This window comes from Eulemur rufifrons, chromosome 26 (assembly GCF_041146395.1).
Source record: "Eulemur rufifrons isolate Redbay chromosome 26, OSU_ERuf_1, whole genome shotgun sequence".
NCBI lineage: Eukaryota > Metazoa > Chordata > Mammalia > Primates > Lemuridae > Eulemur > Eulemur rufifrons.
Window position 1 is genome coordinate 5,921,656 of NC_091008.1, and position 22,280 is coordinate 5,943,935.

The 22,280-nt window shown below is 47.8% G+C and overlaps 1 protein-coding gene across 3 annotated transcripts in view; it reads right to left on the reverse strand.

The window, feature by feature from the left end:
• The window catches only part of HADH (hydroxyacyl-CoA dehydrogenase), a 41,796-nt gene extending 20,312 nt beyond the window's left edge, over window positions 1-21,484 (reverse strand). For 2 of the 3 annotated variants that reach the window (XM_069459067.1, XM_069459066.1), the window contains exons 1-2: window positions 21,238-21,436; window positions 634-762 (exon numbers count right to left, since the gene is read on the reverse strand). In XM_069459067.1, the coding sequence (XP_069315168.1) occupies window positions 634-762; window positions 21,238-21,369 (261 nt within the window). In that variant the 5' untranslated portion in view covers window positions 21,370-21,436. Of the gene's footprint in view, window positions 1-633; window positions 763-21,237 lie in introns of all 3 variants that reach the window. The other variant, XM_069459068.1, reaches the window with a different exon arrangement.
• Window positions 21,485-22,280: the final 796 nt, after the last annotated feature.

The following is a 22,280-nucleotide window of genomic DNA, read 5'->3' on the forward strand; positions in this document are numbered from 1 at the left end:
AGCAAGCAAAAGTTCACTCGGGTGACCTGTGCAGTATTTCTAATTAAATGCAAACTCCTAAGTGAAAGTCACTGGAAAAGCTGCCAGATCCGATGACAAGTTGGTAAACCAGAGTCCCCAACCTCCTAGGAGCTCCTCAATTTCCCCTCTCTCTTCTGCTCCTGGACAGGGAGAACGATTCACTCTGTTTTCCTCTCTAGCTTCCCATAAATAGGCAGAAGATACTATCTAAGCAACCACAGGTTTCTACCTAAATACAATGTTTATTATATTATTCTTTCGAACTCACAAGTGCAAAAATCATCTTCCTGTTTCTCCCTCTTCCATCCTTTGAGCAAAACAAGTGTTCTTCAATTCCAGATTCTCAGTGTTCTTCTAGAATGAGTTTACCACCTGCCAAAACTTTCTTTTCAACCTCAAATCCAGGTTAACGTCTCCTGTTTCTAATCAGCACCCCCCCCCCGACTGTTTGGTGATTGTGTTATTACATTAGTTTAAAGTTATGGGGAAATGAGTTTTACACAAACGCTCTAGAAAAAGAAAAAGAAAGGAAACAAAGGCAGAACCCTCACCCCCACTAAATGCGACGCAGACAGAGGACTGGTCTGAAAGACACGGATCGTCAGGAGTTACCTTAGGGTTTTCTGCAAACTTCTTCTTAGCCATTCTCCTGAGGCTGTCCTCGATCCCCCTCCTGGACTTTGCCAGGATGTCCTCTGTCTGGTCCACCAACACCACCATGTGGCCAGTCGCTGCGGCAACCTGGAGCAACAGAAGAACAATTTCTTTTTAAAAGAAAGAAAACATAAACAGCGAAAAAGGAAGAAGAAACCAGTCGAGTTTCCTATCCCGTGTGAATTCTGTCACCAGGCCACTCCAAATATTGAATGAACATGACGACAAGCCGACGACGTTCACCAGACACGTGTTCCTTGCCAGACACTGTTCTGCTGTTCTCGAGCCTTTCTGCGGAACACAACAAATTCTCCAAACAACCTTATAAGGCTAAGAAGCATCTCCAGGATCACGCAACAGGTAGACGGCAGAGCTGGAGCTGGAATCGAGGTTCTGAAGGCCACGCTCTGAACCCCCTGCCCTGTGCTCGGACGCTGGGCCCAGGCGGCTGCTGGAATTCCACACAGTCAGGAATCCGGTTTCTCAGCTTCCCGAGCTCAGCAGCCGGGTCAGAGCAGCCGCTGCAGCCCTTAAATCAGCAACAAGTACGACTTAAATAATCGTGGCACAGACTCCTGTCCCCAGGGCATCGTGACAAGACTCAGCCGTTGAATTGTATATTTAAAAATGGCGAAAATGGCAAATTTTATATGTATTTTACCACAATAAAAAAAAATTAAAAGGCAACTAGACACAGCACTGTGCATACCTAAGGTGCAAAATAACAACAGGTGCCCTATTTGCACAGTTCTCTGCCCACGTAAACTTTCTCCCCGACCTCCAATCCCACCCAACCAGGCGGTTACTCACTCCTGTTTGCTAGGTGGCACTCCCTGAACTCAGGCCAGGGCAGGACGGGTCACCCCCTTCACCAGGCCGCGCTGCAGCGGGAGCCACCCTGAGGTGTGGAGTGTGTTTAGTGACAAGCCAATCCCTGGGTCACCACAGTGTGGCAATAGCTGCAGCAGGGACCATGGAACAGCTAGTGTGGCTAGAAACAGGCCACTAGGTCGCCTCACAGGCAAGTGTAAGTGCAGCGGTTCAGGCCGGAAGCCAGAGGACACATGTGGCCCAACACAGCGGAGACCGAGGCCAGAGGCCAGGACAGTCGAGACGCCCTCAGGACACCAGGAAGCCCCTGCAGAGCCACCGCTTTGGAACCTCCATGGCACCAACAGTGCGTAGGAGAGACGCACGGCAGCTGGAACGAACCTGCCCGTAAAAACAAGGAGGTGACAGTAAAAAACAGTCCCAAACCATGACTGTCATTGTGAGATTTCTGAAGTCAGGCAGCTAAAACTCAAAGCAGAAAACCAGTGAGGAGAAGAAACAGGAACAAAAGGGCACAGCCTACAGGCAAACAGGTTCAATCCCAGAGCAAGATTCCCCTGGGACGGTTTCGAAATGGTAAGATGGGTTTTAAGTGCAAGGCCATTAACAACAGCACCGACGGCTTCTGAGAAGGCAGCACCCAGCAGGTGCACGTCTGAGCCTGCCGGGCCTGCAGGCAGGGTCAGGACTGGAAAGTCTGACAGCCAGGGCAGGGCCGGGGGCAGCGGGGCAGGGTTATGCTGGTAACAGGACAGGCGCAAGCAGCAAACCTGCGCCGTCATCGGAAACGCGTGACACCCACAGGCAGGCAGCACAGTGGCGACAATGCCGCAGACACAAACAGCCACCGATCCGGGCCAAGGCTTCTCCCTAAGTGACAACGGACCAAGGCCCACCTAGGCGACAACTCAAATCATGTGATGCGAACTTGAAGCTCCAAGTCAAAACGTTCTAAGTAAACATCCATTCTAGGTAAAAATTCTAAGTAAAAATTTAGAAACTGAGCAGAAAGACTCAGCACAGAGAAAAAACGGTGGACTAGTGTGGCCTCCCAGCCCACCGCTCCGGGGCAGGAGGTGACGAGCGGGGACAGCTGCCCACGCATGGGTGGCTCCCTCCAAAAACAGCATCGTGGATTTGCAGAGAAGCAGCGTGGACACTCAGCGCATGAAAGAAGGTGATGGAGAGACACATTCCCAAAGACTGGAGATTGGGAAGAATTCAACAGAAAACAGAGATCCGGAGGGCCACGCTCACCCGGCCGGCGCAGTGCGACCTGACCAACACGTTTTTACAAAGCTAGTATCAGTCTGATTCCTAAGTCAGGAAAGGACATAACAAAAAAAGAAAACTACAGGCCAATATCCAATATGAATATAAACGCAAAAATTCTCAATAAAGTCCTAGCAAATCAAATTCAGCTGCTCAACAAAAAAATAATCCATCACAATCAACTGGGCTTCATCCCAAAGATGCAGGGATGGTTCAGCGTACACAAATCCATAAACGTAATTCACCACATAAATAGAAGTAAAAACAAAGACCACATGATCCTCTTGATAGATGCACAAAGAGCATTCAACAAAATTCAGCACCCTTTTATGATACGAACGTTTAACAAATTAGGCACAGACTGAAATTACCTCGATATTATAAAAGCCATATGTAACAAACTCACAGCCAACATCACACTGAATGGGGAAAAATTGAAAATTTTCCCACTTAGGCCGGGCGCGGTGGCTCGCACCTGTAATCCTAGCACTCTGGGAGGCCGAGGCGGGAGGATCACTTGAGGTCAGGAGTTTGAGATCAGCCTGAGCAAGAGTGAGATCCCGTCTATAGGAACAGTAGAAAAAATTAGCTAGGCATGGTAGCACACACCTGTAATCCCGGCTACTCTGGGAGGCTGAGGCAGGAGGATCGCTTGAGCCCAGGAGTTTGAGGTTGCTCTGAGCTAGGTTGATGCCATAGCACTCTAGACCAGGCAACAGAGCAAGACTCTGTCAAAAAAAAAGAAAAGAATAAAAGAAAATATTCCCAGTTAGAACTAGTACAGTAAGAACAAGGTTGCTCTCTATCACCACTTCTATTCAGCACAGTGCTGTAATTCCTAGCTAGAGCAACCAGACAAGAAAAGGAAATGGCATCCAAATGGGGGCAGAAGAGGTCAAACTATCACTCTTTGCAGACGACATAATCTTATATTTAGAAAACCCCAAAGATTCTGCCAAGAGACTACTGGAATTGATAAATAAGTTTAGCAAAGTCTCAGGTTACAAAATCAATGTACACAAATCAGAAGCATTCATATACACCAACAAGAGTCAAACTAAGAACCAAATCAAAGATTCAATTCCTTTCACAATAGCAACAAAGAACATAAAATACCTGGGAATATATTTCACTAAGGAGGTGAAGGACCTCTACAGGAAGAATTGCAAAACACTGAGGAAAGAAACAGCAGAGGACACAAACAGATAGAAAACCATACCATGGTTATGGATCAGCAGAATCAACATTGTTAAAATGTCTATACTGCTCAAAGTGATCTACAGATTAAATGCAATCCCTATTAAAATACCAACATCGTTTTTTGCAGATCTAGAAAAAATAATTCTACGTTTGTATGGAACCAGAGAAGATCCCATATAGCCAAAGTTACGAAAAGCAAAAAGAACAAACTGGGAGGCATCATTTTACCAGACTTCAAGCTATACTACAAGGCTACAGTAACCAAAACAGCATGGTACTGGCACAAGAACAGAGACATAGACCAACAGAACAGAACCGAGAACCCAGATATAAAACCATCCAATCTTTGACAAAGCAGACAAAAACATACACTGGAGAAAAGAGTCCCTATTCAATAAATGGTGCTGGGAAAATTGGATAGCCACATGTAGAAGACTGAAACAGGACTCACACCTTTTACCTCTCACAAAAATCAACTCACAATGGATAACAGACTTAAACCTAAGGCATGAAACCATAGAATTCTAGAAGAAAATGTTGGAAAAACTCATAGATATCAGCCTAGGCAAAGAATTAATGCAGAAGACCCCAAAGGCAATCACAGCAACAAAAATAAATAAATGTGACCTGATCAAATTAAAAATCTGCTGCACAGCCAAAAAACTATCAACCAGAATTAACAGACAACCTACAGAATGGGAGAAAATATTTGCATGCTATACATCTGATAAAGAGCTAATAGCTAGAAGCAATGTAAAACTCAGGAAAATCAGTAAGAAAAAAATCCAATAACCCTACTAAAACTGGGCAAAGGACATGAACAGAAACTTTTAAAAAGATAGACTAATGGCCAACAAACATATGAAAAAATGCTCAACATCTCTAATCATCAGAGAAATGCAAATCGAAACCACAATGAAATATCACTTAACTCCAGTGAGAATGGCTTTTACCAAAAGTCTCAAAACAACAAATGTTGGCGTGGATGCGGAGAGATAGGAACACTCCCTACACTGCTGGTGGGGACTGCAAACTAATATAACCTCTATGGAAAGTAGTATGGAGATACCTCAAAGAACTAAAAGTGGAACTACCTTTTGATCCAGCAATCCCACTACTGGGTATTTACCCAAAGGAAAAAAAGTCACTCTACAATAAAGACATCTGCACTCGATTGTAAAGATGTGGAAATAACCCAAGTGCCCATCAGTACATGAGTGGAGTAATAAAATATGGTATACGTGTACCATGGAGCACTACTCAGCCACAAAAAACAGTGGTGGTCTAGCACCTCTTGTACTATCCCGGATGATGCTGGAGCCCATTCTTCCAAGTGAAGTGTTATAAGAATGGAGAAATGAGCACCACATGTACTCACCATCAAACTGGTACTAACCGATCAACACTTATGTGTGCATATGGAAGTAACATTCACTGGGTGCTGGGCGGGTGGCTGGGGGGGAGGGGATGGGCAAATGCACACCTAATGGGTGCGATGCGCACCGTCAGGGATGGACATGCTTGTAGCTTCAACTTGGGTGGTGCAAAGGCAATATATGTAACCTCAACGTTTGTACCCCCGTAACATCTTGAAACTGAAGGAAAAAAAAAAAAGACTCAGCACAGCAGGTCCGAGACTGCTATTCTCAGCAAAAGGCTGGCTGGCAAGGTTGGCTCTTGGGTGGCATCAGGAACTTAAGATTTCAGGAGGGTTCCTGCCATTCCCTGATAAGTACGACTCACTGTGCCTAAACGGCGTGTGCCAACGGTGTAGTTCACGCTGAGCACCTGCCTTCCTTCTCACGGTGTGGAACTTTGGAATGTGCCAGGCAGTTGGTGCCCACAAGACCAGCCCCGACACAGAACCTGAGCGCCGAGTGTGGGGCGTGGGCTCCGGCTAGCGAGTGTGCCGGGGCAGGCTCCCGGGAGTTGACAGGAGAGATGCGCTGACACGTGGCTCAGAACAATGGTGGCAATATGCCACGGGGAAGTGCGATCCCATGGGTTCACACGGGAGATAACACCGTGGTGACACGGGTGTGCTGACTCACGCCTCCCAGGAAGGCCAGCAGAAGACACGCCGGCGATTACTGTAGTTTGGCCTAAGAAACCTACTGCCTACACAAGCGAACCTCCCTCGTCCTGAGTCCCTCGTAAGCTCCCCAATAGACAGTATGTGACAACATGTGTTGTCACGACTTGTTGCTGGGGGGAATTAAGTGTGTCCTGTGGGGCTCCCCTGGGACAGGACCCTTGGCAGCTCCTGCCTGGTCTCCTCTGGACTCCAGCCCACATGCCTCTTCCCTTCGCGGATGTTGCTTCGCTTTGTGCTAAATCACAGCGTGACTTTACGCTGGGTCCCCTGAGCCCTTCTAGTCAATCACCAAACCCGGTGGCGGGGGGTGAGGGGGACCCCAACGCAGGAACTAAGAAAATAAACTTCAAACCCAGCTGGAGGTGGCGAGGAAGCTGAGGCGCTCTGAGATGGGCAGCCCTGGGGGGGCACAGCGGCAGGTGGGGGCATGTCACCGATGGGACACACGTGTCACGGATGGTCCCCAGTCTGTGGGGCTGGGGCAAGGGGAGGTGCAGCCTGGGGACCTTCCATGTTTGTTCTGGCTCCTCTGACAGTCCCTCCGGAATGACACAAGTGATTTTTACTGTGTTTCTCTTAACCTCAGCCCAGGTTGACCCTTTGAACAAGCCCAGCAGCATTCCCGGGATTCCTGCCTGTCTGTCCCCATCCACTTGCCCCCACTGCCTCCAGCAGGCAGCCCCCGGGCTTTATAGCTCCTCAAGGAGTTGGGGGGACGAGCATATTAGGCACGAGGTGGTGCCAAAGCTGAAGGGACAATGTGGGTAGTGTCCTCTCACGTAGGGAGTTTACAATGTCACTGAGAAAACATCGAAAGACCAACCAACAACCTGGGAAGTCAAATCAAATAAAACCACCAAAGTGAGGACCTCTGTCAGCCAGCAGATCTCAGAACACCGGGAGAGGGTGAGAAGAATACACCAGAATGGGCTCAACTTCTAAGGAGCAAAGTATCAACCGTAAAGAGGTGGGGTGCAGCAGGCCAGGGAGGTGGTATCACAGCTTTATTTCTAGAAAGCCCTTTCCAAGTTATTAGAATCACGTTTGATTGTGATTGTCACTGGGCATTTTTGGTTCTGTTGCAGCTGAGCCACAACGCCGGCCTCATGATTACTTTTTTTTTTTTAAACTGTAAGCAGAACCAAACCTAGAGAGGAAATACCTTCAAATATTTAAGTAAAACAAGAGGCATGCACATGTGTAAAAACACTAAATTCAACCAGGGAAAACCACGGCCAGAAACGTTCTCGGGGTAAATGCTGACTTTCCACTTCTCTCTGAAGTCCTCTGATAGACACCCCCAGGGCTTAGAGAAGACGGGGGCGGGGGGGTGGGGGGGGCTGATACAGTCACTGCCTTGGTCCATCCTGCCGTCTGGATGGGCACAGCAGACAGGACACACACATGCAGAGAGTCGCCAAGACACCGCTATTGGATCAGGGAGCTCCAGGCAACGCTCCAGGAGAGCAAAGTGCACGTGTCAAATGACCAAGTCAGAGCAACTGGGTGTAAAATGTTTATTTTCCCATCTCACAAATGCAGGAACAGCGAGGAGCGGCCAGACCTAATCGGAGAAGAGAACAGATCTTTCTTCTTTTGCAGAGTTACTAACTGCTCTCGTTCCTGCTTCGCAAACTTTCCCTCAGCCCCGCTGGTCGGTCTCTCGTCTCCCGTGGGAACTTCAGCTCAGGTTTTCCCCCCATCTCAGTCACGTGCCTGGAGTATTTCCCACAATTTTGGATTCTCTCAAATGCCCAAACTTGCATTTCTGGTCTAGTGAGAAGGCAACAAAATGTATGCTCTAAATGCTTTTATTCCTGGCCGTTTCTTTTCTCTTTTTTTTTTTTTATACTTTTTATTTCAGCCTTTCTTTCCTTGGTTATCTCACAAAACTTCAGGGAAGTATGAAGGAAATCTTACGGTGTAGACATTCCACAGACACAGATAGAAAGGACACTCCTGCTTAAACCTAAAGTGCGTCAGGTAGTTAGGTCTAAATGAAGAGACTACAGACGGAGAACAGAAATTTTAATTCTCCTTGAAATAGTTTCCATTTTAGGGTAAAGCTCTGTGATGTAGGTCACAATGCATTAGACGGCAATAAACCACCGTCACAGCATAACTTCAAGAGATTTCAAGCTAGAGCAGCATGCGCATTTCACCCACCTGCAGAGATCAGCCCAGTCTACAAGTCCAAGTTCCCTGCAATCACTTCTTACAGACATACCCTAGAGAGACAAGGTCAGCAACCTCGTCAGGGCAACTTCGTGTCTTGTTCACCTTGCAAACCCCAGTGTCTGACCCACTGTGAGCCCTCAATGCATGAACAACACAGAACCCAATGCCTGGTCCATATCAGATGGTTAATAAAATATTCACAGGATCATGGGTCCAATGTCCTATGAGTCTATTAGCCTACTGCAGATGGGGTTGGTGTTCCTCCTACTGGTGAGTTCATCTAAATGGACTTAGTGTATGGGAGGACTGCCCTTCCCTCCACCCAAACTATGAAAGCTACACAACTCTCGTTCCAGACCGGCTTGACAGGCCGAGCTTGGCTTGTTATTATTAATGGACTTGTCCTGTTTCTCCTGTGAGATCCTCGAGAGCAGAGAGAGCCAAAAGAAGTCAGTCTCTACCTACCCTCGATTAACGGAAAGAACATAAGCTTTTAAAAAGTAAAAAGCCAAATGCAGCAAAAAAAAAAAAAAAAAGGTTCCACGTACAGAGCACCTACTATGAGCCAGGCTCATACTCTGCATTCTCCAAGACTATTTCTGATCACTCCAACAACACTGTTGAAATAGGCAACACTTGCATTTTGCAAAAAAAGAAATGGGATTAGAGAGGGTTTGTCACTTATCGAAGATCACTCAGCTCTTAAGCCAAAAAGCCAGGATTCAAATTCCAAGACTGCCGGGCTCCAGAACTTGTCTTCATGTAATCCAGTTAGAAGAGTAAAAGGGATGTTATCTTATTTGTTGCAACAACCAGCTTTTAAGATACAATAAAAATAAAATACCAAGTTACAGAAATTCCATATTATTGATTTTTTTTTTTTTTGGTATTCTCTTTCCCCTGTGCCTTACTTAGCAACTAGTATGGACTTGGTATCGATATCACTAAAAAGTCCTCCTGAGAAATCACACGTCAGTTCTTCCCCAAAGTCCTAACTAATACACCTTAAAATAGTCCTTTATGAAACTGGCATCACCATTCCATTTTACAGATGAGGAAAACTGAGGCTTAGAGAGGTTAAATAACGTGTCTGAGGTCCCATGGCTAGTAGGGGGAACAATAACACACTCATCAATGAGCACCTTTTGGCTTTAATCAAATCAGTCGCAGTATTAGCAAAAACTACTTGATAAACAAGAGCACCAGACAGATGACAGTTTCCACGTCAGCACTAGGGACTCAAAAGCAAGACAAAGCACCCGCACACGTCGTAGCTCTGGGACAGGAGTTCTCACAGTGTGGGTCCTGGGCCGGCACGAGCAACGTCACCTGGACTTGTCAGAAATGCACACTGCCGGACTCCACTCCAGAGCCGGTGAATCGAACCTCCGGTTGGGACCCAGTGAGCTGTGGTTGAACAGCCTTCCAGGCGACCCACTGCTCCAGGGTCTGTGCCCCAGTCTGGCTGCGGATTAGCATCGGACGAGGAAGATTTAAAATGACCACACTCCAGGCCCCACCTGCGGATGTTCTGACTCACTTGGCCTGGGACGGCGCCTGTGCACTGGCGTTCTGAAAACACCCCCAGATGATTCCGACGCACAGGGTGCCAAGCACGGCTCTGCCATGACCCGTCAGCCCCGATCCCTGTTGCCACCCACCGAAGCCATTCCTGGTTTGCCTCCTGGCTCCGCCAGCTTCTGAGAGGGTGCCAAGGTCTTCCCGTTGCCCTCTGTCCACCAGAGAGTTCCGGGCATTATCCCGAACACGATACTCCGAAGACTCCTCTCTGCAAACTGCGGAAAGGTCGGGCCCCACCAGGCCCCTTTCTGCCTGGGACTCTCCCCCATCAGGGTCTTGTTCCACCTCCGCCAAATACAACTTGCTTCTTAATCCCTTTCTTGAAGGTCAAGCCCTGCACTTGTTTCCTCCAATTATGCTCCTTCCAGCCCCTTCCCCTGAAACGGCTCCCTTCTAACCTTGACCTCTGGCCACATCTGCACCTACCGTGCCCTGTACTGATGATCCTTGATGGTTTGTCTCGGGCTCCTGGCTAACTAACCTCCACCAGCCTGGACCTAGCAACCCGCCCACAGGTCGTAATCCCGGGGGGAATCCTGAGCCTCCTGGAGAAAGGGAGGCTGGAGGAGCCCATGGCCAGCTACAACCAGGGACCACGGAGGTTCGCCACCCCTCATAACAACTCCCGCTTAGAGGGCTTTCCAAGTGCCGGACATCAGGCCTATCATATGTCATTTAATTTTTATTTTCCCAATTCTCCAAGGTCAAACGCCAATTTTAAGGAAGTGTCACTTTATAGTTCTGTAGTTTGTTCTCTTGAAAATGGGATAAGTATGACATTAAAATCTGAATTAAATGAGCATATGACTGGTTTTGATATCTGGAACAGGAAAATTCACCACACTGTTACTATGATATGAGCAATTAATTATTCCTTCAAAGTGAGGATCCGGGCAACACACACGTCTACCACATAAATATCGTGCTGACCACCGTGAGGCTCAGCCGTTTGGTGTTCAAAGTCCTCACCTCAACATTCTCAACTGCCTGAAACTGCTCCATGCGCCCCTTTTCTTTCTTCAACCTATGGTGAAATGTTTTTGGAGGAGGCACTGTGACTTCACCTGGCACAAATGCCATTGTGATCGCAAATGTACCCACGGGGACGACGTCTCAGATCTCATTAGTGATGAAAATAAACATGCATGGCACCCAGAATATGCTTCTATTAATTTCAGGATCATCAACCAAAGGAAAACACAAATTTTAAAATTTCCTATACGACTTTTGGATTTCCAAAATAAACCTGAATACCCTAGTTTGAAAAACAATGGCCTCATCTGGCCTTCCTGGTGATTGTTAAGATCAAACGTTAAATAAAGAACGTGTATATGGTGAGTTACAATACCAAATAAACACTCAAACTGAACACAGTGTTAACAGCTCGTGTAGCATTCCTCTTGTTAACCCTGAACACTAGTTTAGGAGCATATTACCCTTCAGCAGTAGCCTCCTAACCGGGCTACCAGCCTCCGCGCTCATCTCTCCCAACTCTTAACAGACGTTGGTTTCATCCTAAAGCACAACTCAAACACCACCTCTGCGGCTCACGCTCCTTTCTCCGACAGTCACCCCCGTCTCAAAGTGCAGTGACTGCGAAGGCATCCTCCACAAGCTCTTCTTTTTGACCATGACATCTCACTTCCATCTAACTGCTTTCTTCGTTCCCTTCTTGTAAAAAATTATCCCTCATTGCTCCTGAGGCCGACCTCTTTCCTACGTTAGAAACTGGTGGTTCCTGGTTACGGGTTCCAGTGACTTCTCCAGAACAAAATCCACAGTCCTGCAAAGTGGTTAAGTACTTATTCACAGCTTTTGCTTGGTTACATGCTGGTTTGAAGCTAAGACAGAACAAGAAGTGCTATGTTTTTCCTGGAAGCCAAGTGATTGTATTGGAGTATATAACCAACCTGGACAGTGGCGAAGCCTTTGGACAGTTTGGGGGGGGAAAAATGGGTTATTACAAAATGCTTCCCATCAAATGACCAAAAGGCACAGATGACAAACTTGGCTTCTCAGAGGTGAGAGCTTTTGAGCTCCAGCCCCAACCCCTGCGCTCCCCTGGGGACGGACCAGAGCTCCCGTTCAGAGGCCCCCGCTGGGCACATCACTGCAGTCAACTCCTCCACTGGCCACTGCCTGCCACGGACTCAGCGTCTGCCCTGTAGCTGTCCCTGGCCCTGGCCTATGGTGGCAAACTTTTAATACCCTGCTCCCGGAGAGCTTGCACTGCTCAGACATTATCCCAGCTGATCCTGGCCCTTGGGGGGAGGCACGTCACCCCACTGTGACAATAAGCAAACTGAAGCCGACACGTGGCTGGGTTCTGAAGCCAGAGCTGCCTGCTCACGTGCTGCTCTTGACCCGGGACGGCACGTCAGGTCCGAGGGCGACAGTCTGAGGTGGCACCGGGCAAGGGCCAGACTCCAGAGCCCGTCGGCCGAGTGGGAGACGGAAGATATTCCTTAAGCTCTGCAAGCTGTCTCCTTATCTGCAAAACCGGAGCAAGAGGGCTGCCCGGGAAGGTTAAAGGAGTTAATACAAGCCAAACCCCCCTCACAGCGCCCGAGACACTTCACACTCATGAAATGGACACAGGAGTGACAGAGCTATTTTTTTAAAAGCCTCAATTTGTAAATTACTTTAGGAAAACGTTCTCAAGACATCATGACTAGTTTTGTTGCCCAAAACACTTTGTGACAAACTATGTAACAGTCAAGTTATTTTGGAACTATGAGAAATCACATTATTAGTTTGTAACGATAGGAAGAAAAAAAGGAGCCATATAACCAGCCTTTAGTCAATTACCAAGTGAATAAAATTCTGCAGAAGTCTCTCTTTGTTATTTTGGTGAGCAGACTGCCCATCCTCTCATGTGGCTGGAATGCGAGGAGGGAGGGCAACTGGAGAACAACTGCTAAGTGTTGCCTAAAGCAACGTCAGCATTCTTGATGTGGTACGTCCGCCCCCGGCATTTCAGAGTGGATTTGTGCTCAACACACTCCAACACATGAATGTGTCTTACGTCTTTTAGCAAAGAGGCTGTGGACAAGGCCAGGGGCATGGGGACCCCGTGTCTGTGCCCATCTGTGAGGGCACACGTGTGCGTCAGGTGAAAGACGGGCACGGACACACAGAGTTCACTCACTGTCCTCCAACACGGGTTTCTTCCCTGTCACGTGGAGTCCACTAAGACACCCAGCTTCTCAACCACTGTAAGAGATCAGCTCTTAGGGATCAGCAAGAGCATTTACTGTTCAGGTTTATTAGGTACAAATAATCACGATCATCAATTTTTAGAGCAGGAAGATACCCCAGAAATCATCCAGTGTGGTGGCTTTCAAACACTTTTAAGTCATGAAGTGGTTTTCCGTGGGCATGCATACAGGAGACCAGTATGTAAAACCAAAGTCAGAGAAGGAGGGTAGTCTGGGAACCACCAAGGAGATTCATGGAACCCCGGAAGTCCATCAGAGCATGGTGTAAAAACCTCTGATCTATTTGCACTCATTAGGATGGCTATTACAAAAAACAAAACAAAAGAAAGTGTTGACAAGGATATGGAGAAATAGGCATCCTTGTGCATTGCTTATGGGATGGTAAAATGGTATATCTGCTATGGAAAAGAGTAAGGCAATTCCTCAAAAAATTACAAATAGAATTACCGTATAATCCAGCAATTCTATTCCTAAGAATATACCCAAAAGTATGAAAAGCAAGCACTTGAACAGGTATTTGTATGCCCATGTTCAAGCAGCATTATTCACAATAACCAAAAGATGGTGGATGAATGGATAAACAAAATGCGGTCTACACATACAATGGAAATATTAGTCAGCTTAAAAGGGAAGGAAATTCTGGTACACGCTACAACATAGAGGAACCTTGAAGATACTTTGCCAAGTGAAATAAGCCAGTCACAAAAGGTCAAATTTGTATGATTCCACATACACGAAGTACCTAGAGCAGCTAAAGTCATAGAGACAGGAAGCGGAAGAGCAGTTGCCCGGGGCTGGGGATAAGAGGGAACAGGAGTGACTGTTTAATGGCTACAGAGTTTCACGTTTGCGAGACCAAAAGAGCTCTGGAGATGAATGCTGGTGATGGCTAGGAATGTACTTAATGCCACTGAATTGTATTCTGAAAAATGGTTAAGATGTAACGTTTTATGTTATGTGTCTTTTACCACAATTAAAAAAAACCACACAGGGGGCCAGGCGCGGTGGCTCATGCCTGTCATCTTAGCACTCTGGGAGGCCGAGGCAGGAGGATCGCTTGAGGTCAGGAGTTCAAGATCAGCCTGAGCAAGAGTGAGACCCCGTCTCTACTTAAAAAAAAAAAAAAGAAAAGAAAAAGAAAGAAAGAAAGAAAGAAAGAAAAATTAAAAATGATTCGCCAAAGGTAAGACGCATACAGGCACTAGTGTTCCCTCTGAAAACTAACTCTGAGAAAGGTGCTTCCGTCTGAGTCACTCACTCCATCAAGCCCTTCGGTGGCTCCCCAAGATCACAGCATGAACTTCAGTTCTGCACACGGCACGCAAGGCCCTAAGGATCAGGACCCACCTCCTCCTGGACACGGCTCACGGCTGCCTGAAGCGTGACACTCCACCACCCACAGGCCTTGTGGCTCCCACATCCGCCCCTCACGTCCCCCTCACCCCCAGCCCTTCACTTGGTCTCACCTTCTCCCCGGCATCGGCTCATTAACTAAGCCCGAGTACCCCTTCCAGATGATCCTCTCGGCCCCTAGCCGTGGTTTCCCTGCGCTGCTGTGGTGTCTCTGCGCATGCTCACACTGCACCTACCGGCTGTGCGGTGCCCATCTGTACCCCTCTCCCGAGGCTCCCGACTACATGGGGTTCATCTTTGTACGCTGAGAACCTACACCCTGTTTGGCTGTGGTGGGCCCCCAGGGAATGGTGACAGGCACATCTGGTGAAAAAGTCAAATGAGATCTGGTGGCTCTTGCCATTGGTGTAGCTGAGAGCCTCTCCTGATGATGGGGAAATAATTCTATTATTGAGCGCCTTTATTTAGAAAAGAATTGCATGGATCTTGGATAACACTCACTCTTCTTGAATCATGCAGTGATACCACCCAAGGTACTGCCAAGCTTCTGGGACGGAGATGGCAGTGGAGGGGTGAGCTACAAAAGGAGAAAGGCCTCTTTTTCTCCTCCCATAGACATCTGTTATTTTTACAGAAAATGACAAGGACTCTTCCTGGCGCTTTAACTTGAGTGACCATAATTTAAATCAATGCAATGAGAACTCACTTTATAATACAGTGACCAACAAACTGTAAGACCTTGATGCCAAGCAGTGTGCAATGGAAAAAAAAAACTTATTTGAAGGCTATGTCCTCAGCTCCAAGACTTTTCTAGGCCTGGGGGAAGGCAGGCTTAGCCAGAGAGGAAATATTTTTAGACAAGGGTGCTTCAGAGCTGTAAAAATAGGCCAAGTGAACAGCACACGGGTTAAAGCCCTTGAGTACTCTGGCCACAGGACCAGGCAAACGTGCCAAGCAGAAGCATGCTGGATTTATATATTAAACATATTTGCAAACGTATCACCAGACTTGAAGCAGCTTCTCTGAAGCCCAGCGTGAGTGGTCAATCTGCGAGAGCCACATCAGCTGGCCCAGGGAACGGTCTCCCTCCCACGCCCCCTCCGCAGCAGTTCCGCTGGACGTCCCACCAGCGCCTACATCACAGGGGGGCTGCATTTCATCAACATCACATTTGGAATCTCTGAAAAATCCCAAAGCTATGCAGACTATCTACGACACCCCAATTTTTATTTCCTCCAGATTCCCAGAATAAGAAGACGAAGACTGTGTTCCCTGAGCATGACCATGGCCCGGAGGCTGCTGTGCCTTCACGTGAAGGCCTGCCCTTGTGGATTCTTGTGGTTAGATCCAGAGAGGAAAAAAGTCGTAAATCAGTTGCATCTCCCAGAGCCGGCAATTCTGGGTTTATGATTACCTCTGGTTGTGCAATATCGTGAACTCTGCCATCAGAACAAGCTGTCCTCACTAACTTCAACAATCAGCAGAAGGCATTCTATTCAGGCTCTCCACAACCACTGTCAACAGCTGGTTTGTTCTTAAAACAATAAATTAATTGGCTGGCCTCCTCTATCAGACTTCGATGTTTGTATTTCAAAAAGTATTGCTAAAAAGCCAAGAAAATATGCCCCTGTTTTTAGACTAAAAGTCTATTGGACATATAATTATTTTTAATTCAATAAGCATCCAGGCTTAGTAACGTAGAGGAAATAACTTTTCTTCCAGGCCTTCCACCCACAGATTCTGAAAAGGGGAAGGGCCAAGCAAACGTGCCAACAGCAACAACCAAGTCTTAGTTATGTTTAAGAATCCCTGGCTGGGCGCGGTGGCTCACGCCTGTAATCCTAGCACTCTGGTGAGGCCGAGGTGGGAGGATCGCTCGAGGTCAGGAGTTCAAGACCAGCCTGAGCAAGAGCGAGACCCCATCTCTATTAAAAAAAAAAAAAAAAAAAAAAAAAAAACAAGAAAAATTAGCCAGGTGTGGTGGCGCCCACCTGTAGTCCTGGCTACTGGGGAGGCTGAGGCAAGAGGATCGCTAGAGTCCGGGAGTTTGAAGTTGCTGTGAGTTAGGCTGATGCCACTGCACTCTACCCCTCTACCCAGGGCAACAAAGTAAGACTATGTCTCAAAAAAATAAAAATTAAAAAATAAAGAAAAGCATCCCTGAGATATTGCCATGATGGACACTTTCTGGGTAGAGAGTTACAAATCCAAACTGTTCTCGAGGAAGAATGATATGGCAATGTTTGTTATGATGAGCAATTTTTTTCTTTTAGCTATTGCTGGAAGGATCAACAACAATTCAGGTTTCATGTCTAGTCCAGGAACTATAAAGGAGAGAGCAGAGCAAAGAGCCCTCCTCAGAGACGAAGGTTCCAGAGCCTTTTCCAGAACAGAGGAGACACTGACCAGGACCCCTCTGCAGAGAACCTATGGCTGAAGAATGACAACAGCAGTAACAGGAGGAGGAAACTCTTTGGGAAAAGATGGAAGGGGGAGAAGGAGGGAACATAATGAATGAATGAATGAAGTCTTGGCAGGTGAGTTTGAGTCTACCATGGGCAGAAAGATGGCGGCACGGCACCCAGATGGAGATGATCACAGATGACTCTCGCCTTTGAATGTAGAGGAGACGTCAGCCTGGTACCTGCCGATTCCAGATATCCAGGATTCCCTCATCCATGGATGCCACACTCCTCTCCACAAGACAGCACGGGCCAGAGGGGGAGGCAAAGCTGTGGTTATCTCAGCTTCAGGGATCCCCAGACAGCAGAACAGAAGAGAGACCCAAGTTCTGGCCCCAGCTCCACCTCTGACCCTTGACCCCAAGTACCATGTCTGCAGGGCTCACTATTATACTATGAAATGACAGACATCAAAATGCTTTGAACAGAATAAGATGTCATTCGTGGGGAGGTTTTTTTTTATGTGCCCGGCTCTGCTCAAAATGCTTTACGAGCATGAATTCACCGCAATGCCCAGACAGCCCCCACCGCACGCCAAGCTCCACAGCGACAGCCCCAGCCCCAGCCCCGGGGCAAGCGAGAGCCAGGCGGGCACTGGGTGGCTCTGTGCCTCACCGAGGAAAAATAACTCAATGTGGGCAGAGGAGATCCCGAGAGGCAAAACGTCATCATCTGCCTTCTTCATGCAAACTTGTGGGGAGGAGCACAAGAACACTTAGATGCTTCATTCAACTCATCAGTCTTGTAAGAAGTGCTCAGAGAGGTGGGAGACCACGTCTGCTAAAGGGAAAAGGAAAATTTGAAGACATGACAAAGGCGGACAAGGCTGATTATGAAAGAGAAACGAAAACCTAAATCCCTCCTAAAGGGGAAGCAAAAATGAAGTTCAAGGATCCCAGTGCGCCCAAGAGGCCTTCTTTGGCCTTTTGCTCTGTTCTGAGTGTCACCCCCAAAGCAAAGGAGAACACCCCGGCCTGTGCACTGGTGATGTGCCAAGGAGAGAGAGGTGGAAGGAACCTCAGCAGACGACAGGCAGCCTGGTCAAAAGAAGGCTGCAGAGCTGAAGGAAAAATAGGAAAAGGGCATTGCTGCACTCTGGGCTAAAGGAAAGCCTGATGCAGCAACAAAAAAAAAAAAAACAAAACAAGTCGTTAAGGCTGGAAAAAAGCAAGAAAAAGGAGGAAGAGGAGGCAGATGAAGAATATGAAGATTCATGACCATAGAAATGCACACAGCTAGTAGCTTCTTCCTTTCTTTCTTTTTTCTTCCTTTATAAAGCAAAACAACTGTGCCCTGTTCAAGGTTCATTTAATGCTATAAGCTTCTTTGCTGGCCTAAGTATCCGGTGAAGACAAATTGGTAATCAAAACCAAGCCAGGAGTGTACAATAGGCAAACACATAAAACAAATTAACTCACTTACATATTAACCTGCGGCGTAAGGGATTTCTTAAAAATTTAAAACAAACAAAAGAAATGACAAGCAAAGTAGATACTCTGGGAAAATTACACACATACAAATGACCTGTGCTCTGATCAAATGTAATTAACCGTGGACCTCACTCGTCTTAAATTGCTTAATTGCTTGAGAAACGCATCTGCCTCCCACAAAATCTATTTAAATTTTTTCAACCTGCTCAGCACAAACTAGAACACATGTTTAAAATGATGCATTTAAAAAAATGAAAACTGTAAGCAGAACTAGACCTTGATTAACCTTAAAACTGCTTCAGAAAGTTCAAGAGAATGAAGCTAAATGTGACTTAGCATAACCTAGAAGCTAGGCTGTGCTTTTCCTTTTATGGCTTTACTAAGAGTTAACAGCAAAACGGTGGGTAGGATAAAAAGAGCCGTCTCTCTTCTGAGAGGTCCCTGTAGTATTGGCTGGTCTTTGCATTCACGATTAAGCAAGATGGAACAGGAAATCCTGACCAATATTCTCCATCTGAGTATCAGAGGACTACCTCAGCAGCAACAATCAGGGGTGGGAGGGCACATGAGAGGAAAAGGGCAAAAGGACAAGGACAACTGCGATGAAGACAATAATCCTAAAGGCAACTAACATTCCGAGAGCTCTTATTATGTGCCAGACATTGCTAAGTGCTTGACATGTGCTAATTCACTCTCTCCTCTCCCTATGAGGACAGTACTAGTATTAGTCCTACTTTAGCAATTAGGGACCCAATGCACCGAGGTAAAGTAAGTTTTCCGTGTCAACACAGCCAGCTTGTGGCAGAGGCAGCGTGCAGGCCATCCGTCTCCCTACAGCGACGTGGGGCCCCCATCTGTACTCAAAACACATCCATTAGCCAGCGGCACTCAACAAGCAAAACAGACTTCCCCGGTGCCAAAAGCTGTCGGTCAAGGAGCATAAAGAATGAGGCAACACTGCCTGGGACCGCAGGCTACTGGGTAGAGTGCAACGGGTCAGCTAAACCACTGAAAACACTGCACACAGAGATACTTTGGGGAAACGATGGTTTCCCTCCAGAGGATTAGAGTTGTCACCTAAAGTAACTGAGGTTGTCCTAAACGCTGTTACAGAGGATGGAACGACTGTTCACTATGTAGACTTCTGATCTTTATTACCTTTCCAAATGACATGTTTCCAGCCCAAGGGGTAAACAGCTCTCTATTTCCGCCTACAAGTCTCAAAAGGCATTCCCTGGTCCAACTCCTCAAGGATTTGATGGTCAAGTTTGTGTTCCCCATCAAAGTCAACCATTTCTACGCCCTTTCCTCCCAGGTAAAATCTCCAGTACTATATCCACAATTTTAGATGCTGCCTCTGCCTTTTCACGCAGCACGACGTACTTTTTTGGCCAGTGACGGACACAGCACTCCAAGAACCGAGCATCCTGACTTTGTACAAAAGTTGAGGTCATGCTTTCTACTTAGTTTCTAATCCTCTTCAACTGCTATCTTCAAGGACACCATTCACAAGCCTTTCGGGACCCATTTGCTATGCTGTTACTGGAAGTTTAGGGCCCTAACATATTGTTACTAAGATGTTGTTTAAATGTTTCAAACAAATACATTGTTTTATTCCTTCCCACAACAAATCTCACTCTCACAGCCTTGGGAGATTTTGATGCAGCCCCGGGATACAAGTGCACTCAAACTAAATTTTCTCTTGAGTATAAGGTTGGCACTTTTAGGGTAAAGGGACTTACTCCTCCTATCCCACATACAACACAGATTTTGGGGATACCACATCCTAGCAGCCAGGGCACCCACACAATAAAAAGGGCGACATCATGTCCAAAAACAAGGTCTCAGAAGAAATGGGAGACTGAGAAGTCAGAAGGATAAAACATTCCGGAAATACAGATTTCAGGATAAAATGCAATTAAGTTAATATGCTGTAAAAAATATGCAGGGAGGGGAAAATTAAGATATGTAATACTAATAGTAAAACTTTTTTTTTTTTTTGTAAGCAAGCATGGAAGTGTGACTTGGTTGGAAACAGACACAGAAAAATTAAACTCACTCATGAATGTGGTCACTTAAATATGCTTCCCAGGAAACATTAAATGACCGCAACTGCCACCCGCCCCCCCGACAATGCAAGTTGCAAAAAGGACTGAAATGTTAAGAATATAATCAGCCAGGATATGAAAATCATGGTTCTCCAACGTGAGCTGGAATGTAACCGTTAAAGTGAAGTAAGTACAAGCATTACAGTATCCGAGTAACACCTGCACAACTGACCCTGAAGCACGGCGCTGGCGAGCGGTGCAAAGCTGTGCAGACGCCCGAGATGAGCGACTGCAGCTGGGCCCCGGGCCGCTCTCCCTCCCCCTTCCCCCGCTCAGCACCAAAACCGCGCGCGGAACTCTGCACGGAGGGCACTACGTCAAAGGTCAAAGTTGCCTGCGCGGCCCCAGGCGGCGTCCGCGGACCTCAGCAAGCCGGGATTCGGCGACTTTACAGAGTGCTACAAAAGTGCTATCTAGGACTCTTTGCAACGCAGCGAGCGAAAGTAACCAGGGGGAGAGGGAGGGGACAGTTTAGGCGAGGAAACCACTCCGACGGAGAATGCAGAATTGTCATACAAAATAACTGACACATCAAAAAAAGCCAATGGCAGCCCAGGTCTCAGTCGGAGCCAAGCCGCGAGCCCCAACGTCAAGCCTGGACCCTGTGCACACTGTCTTTTCTTGCACGCCCGGTTCCGAAGTGCATTCACCGACGCTCTCCAGGGACCCTTCGTCGGGCCTGCGACGGCCAGAACTTTAGCACCGAGGAGACCGAGCATCTGCCCAGGGACGCTGAGTTTTGGGGGAGTGGAGGCTGCCGCGCCTCCACGGGCCCGGACGCGAGGGGGGACGGGGGGAAAGTCCCCGGAGTCCCGCGGGGCCCCCGCGGCTCACCTGCGCGATGCCCGCGCCCATCAGCCCGCCGCCGATCACCGTCACGTGCTTGACGATGATTTTCTTGGCGGCGGCCGAGGCGGTGGACGAGGAGGACACGGAGCGCACGAACTGCCTGGTGACGAAGGCCATGGTGCGGCGGCGGCGGCGGCAACAGCGGCAGGACCCGGGCGAGGAAGGCTCCGCGGGCGCCAGCGTCCGGGCAACCTTTTGAGGCGGACACCCTGGCGGCGCCGCCGCGCGCACGCGCGCGCGCCCCAAGCCCCGAGCAGCCCCGTGACGTCAGCGGGCCGCGGGGCGGGGACTCGAGGCCGGCTCCGCCCATTGGCCCAGGCCGCGGGCGCCGCGTTCGAACGTCTGAGCGCGACGTACGGAGCCAAATGGGCAACGCGGGCCGCTGCTTTTCGCCGCGGGCCTGGGTCCGGCTGCAGCAGCGGGACCCCGAGACTCGAGTTCCGGTGTTGGGTAAGTCCAAGTCCTTATTTTGAAAAGCTCCCGCCGCCTTGTTGTATGCATTGCGCGGTGTTGTTGTATGCATTGCGCGGTGTTGATTTGGTGAATGCTCTCCTTTGATGCTCGTGCATTCCTGTGGCGTAGAATAAATACGTGCCTCTCGGCTGTGGTGGTAATGGACCCAAGAGGTACACCCTTGGTTGATGTCACCAAATAATCCACTCTAGGAATTACTTTCACCTGTCACTGTTGCTCGTTAAGTGGGGGAAAAAACTTAGACTGCTAACAGCCAAAACGGATGTCCAGTGATCCATGAATTAAACATCAGGCCCAGAAAAAAGAAGCGGAGAGATGACTTTTAGTTGTGCATTTCAGTATTGGGCACCTATCCATGCGGTGTACATACGGACGGTTTAAGGTCCAAAGAACAACCTCTGTGGAGCAACTGATAATACCAGAAAGCAGGGGAAAGGACTGTCTTTCCGAATAATAGAAAGCTTGATACCAGCCAGCTCAATCTTTTCACTCGTGCGCACTTTCTAGTTACTGTGCCTTAGTGATACAGACTTTTTGTTAATGTATTTACTTTA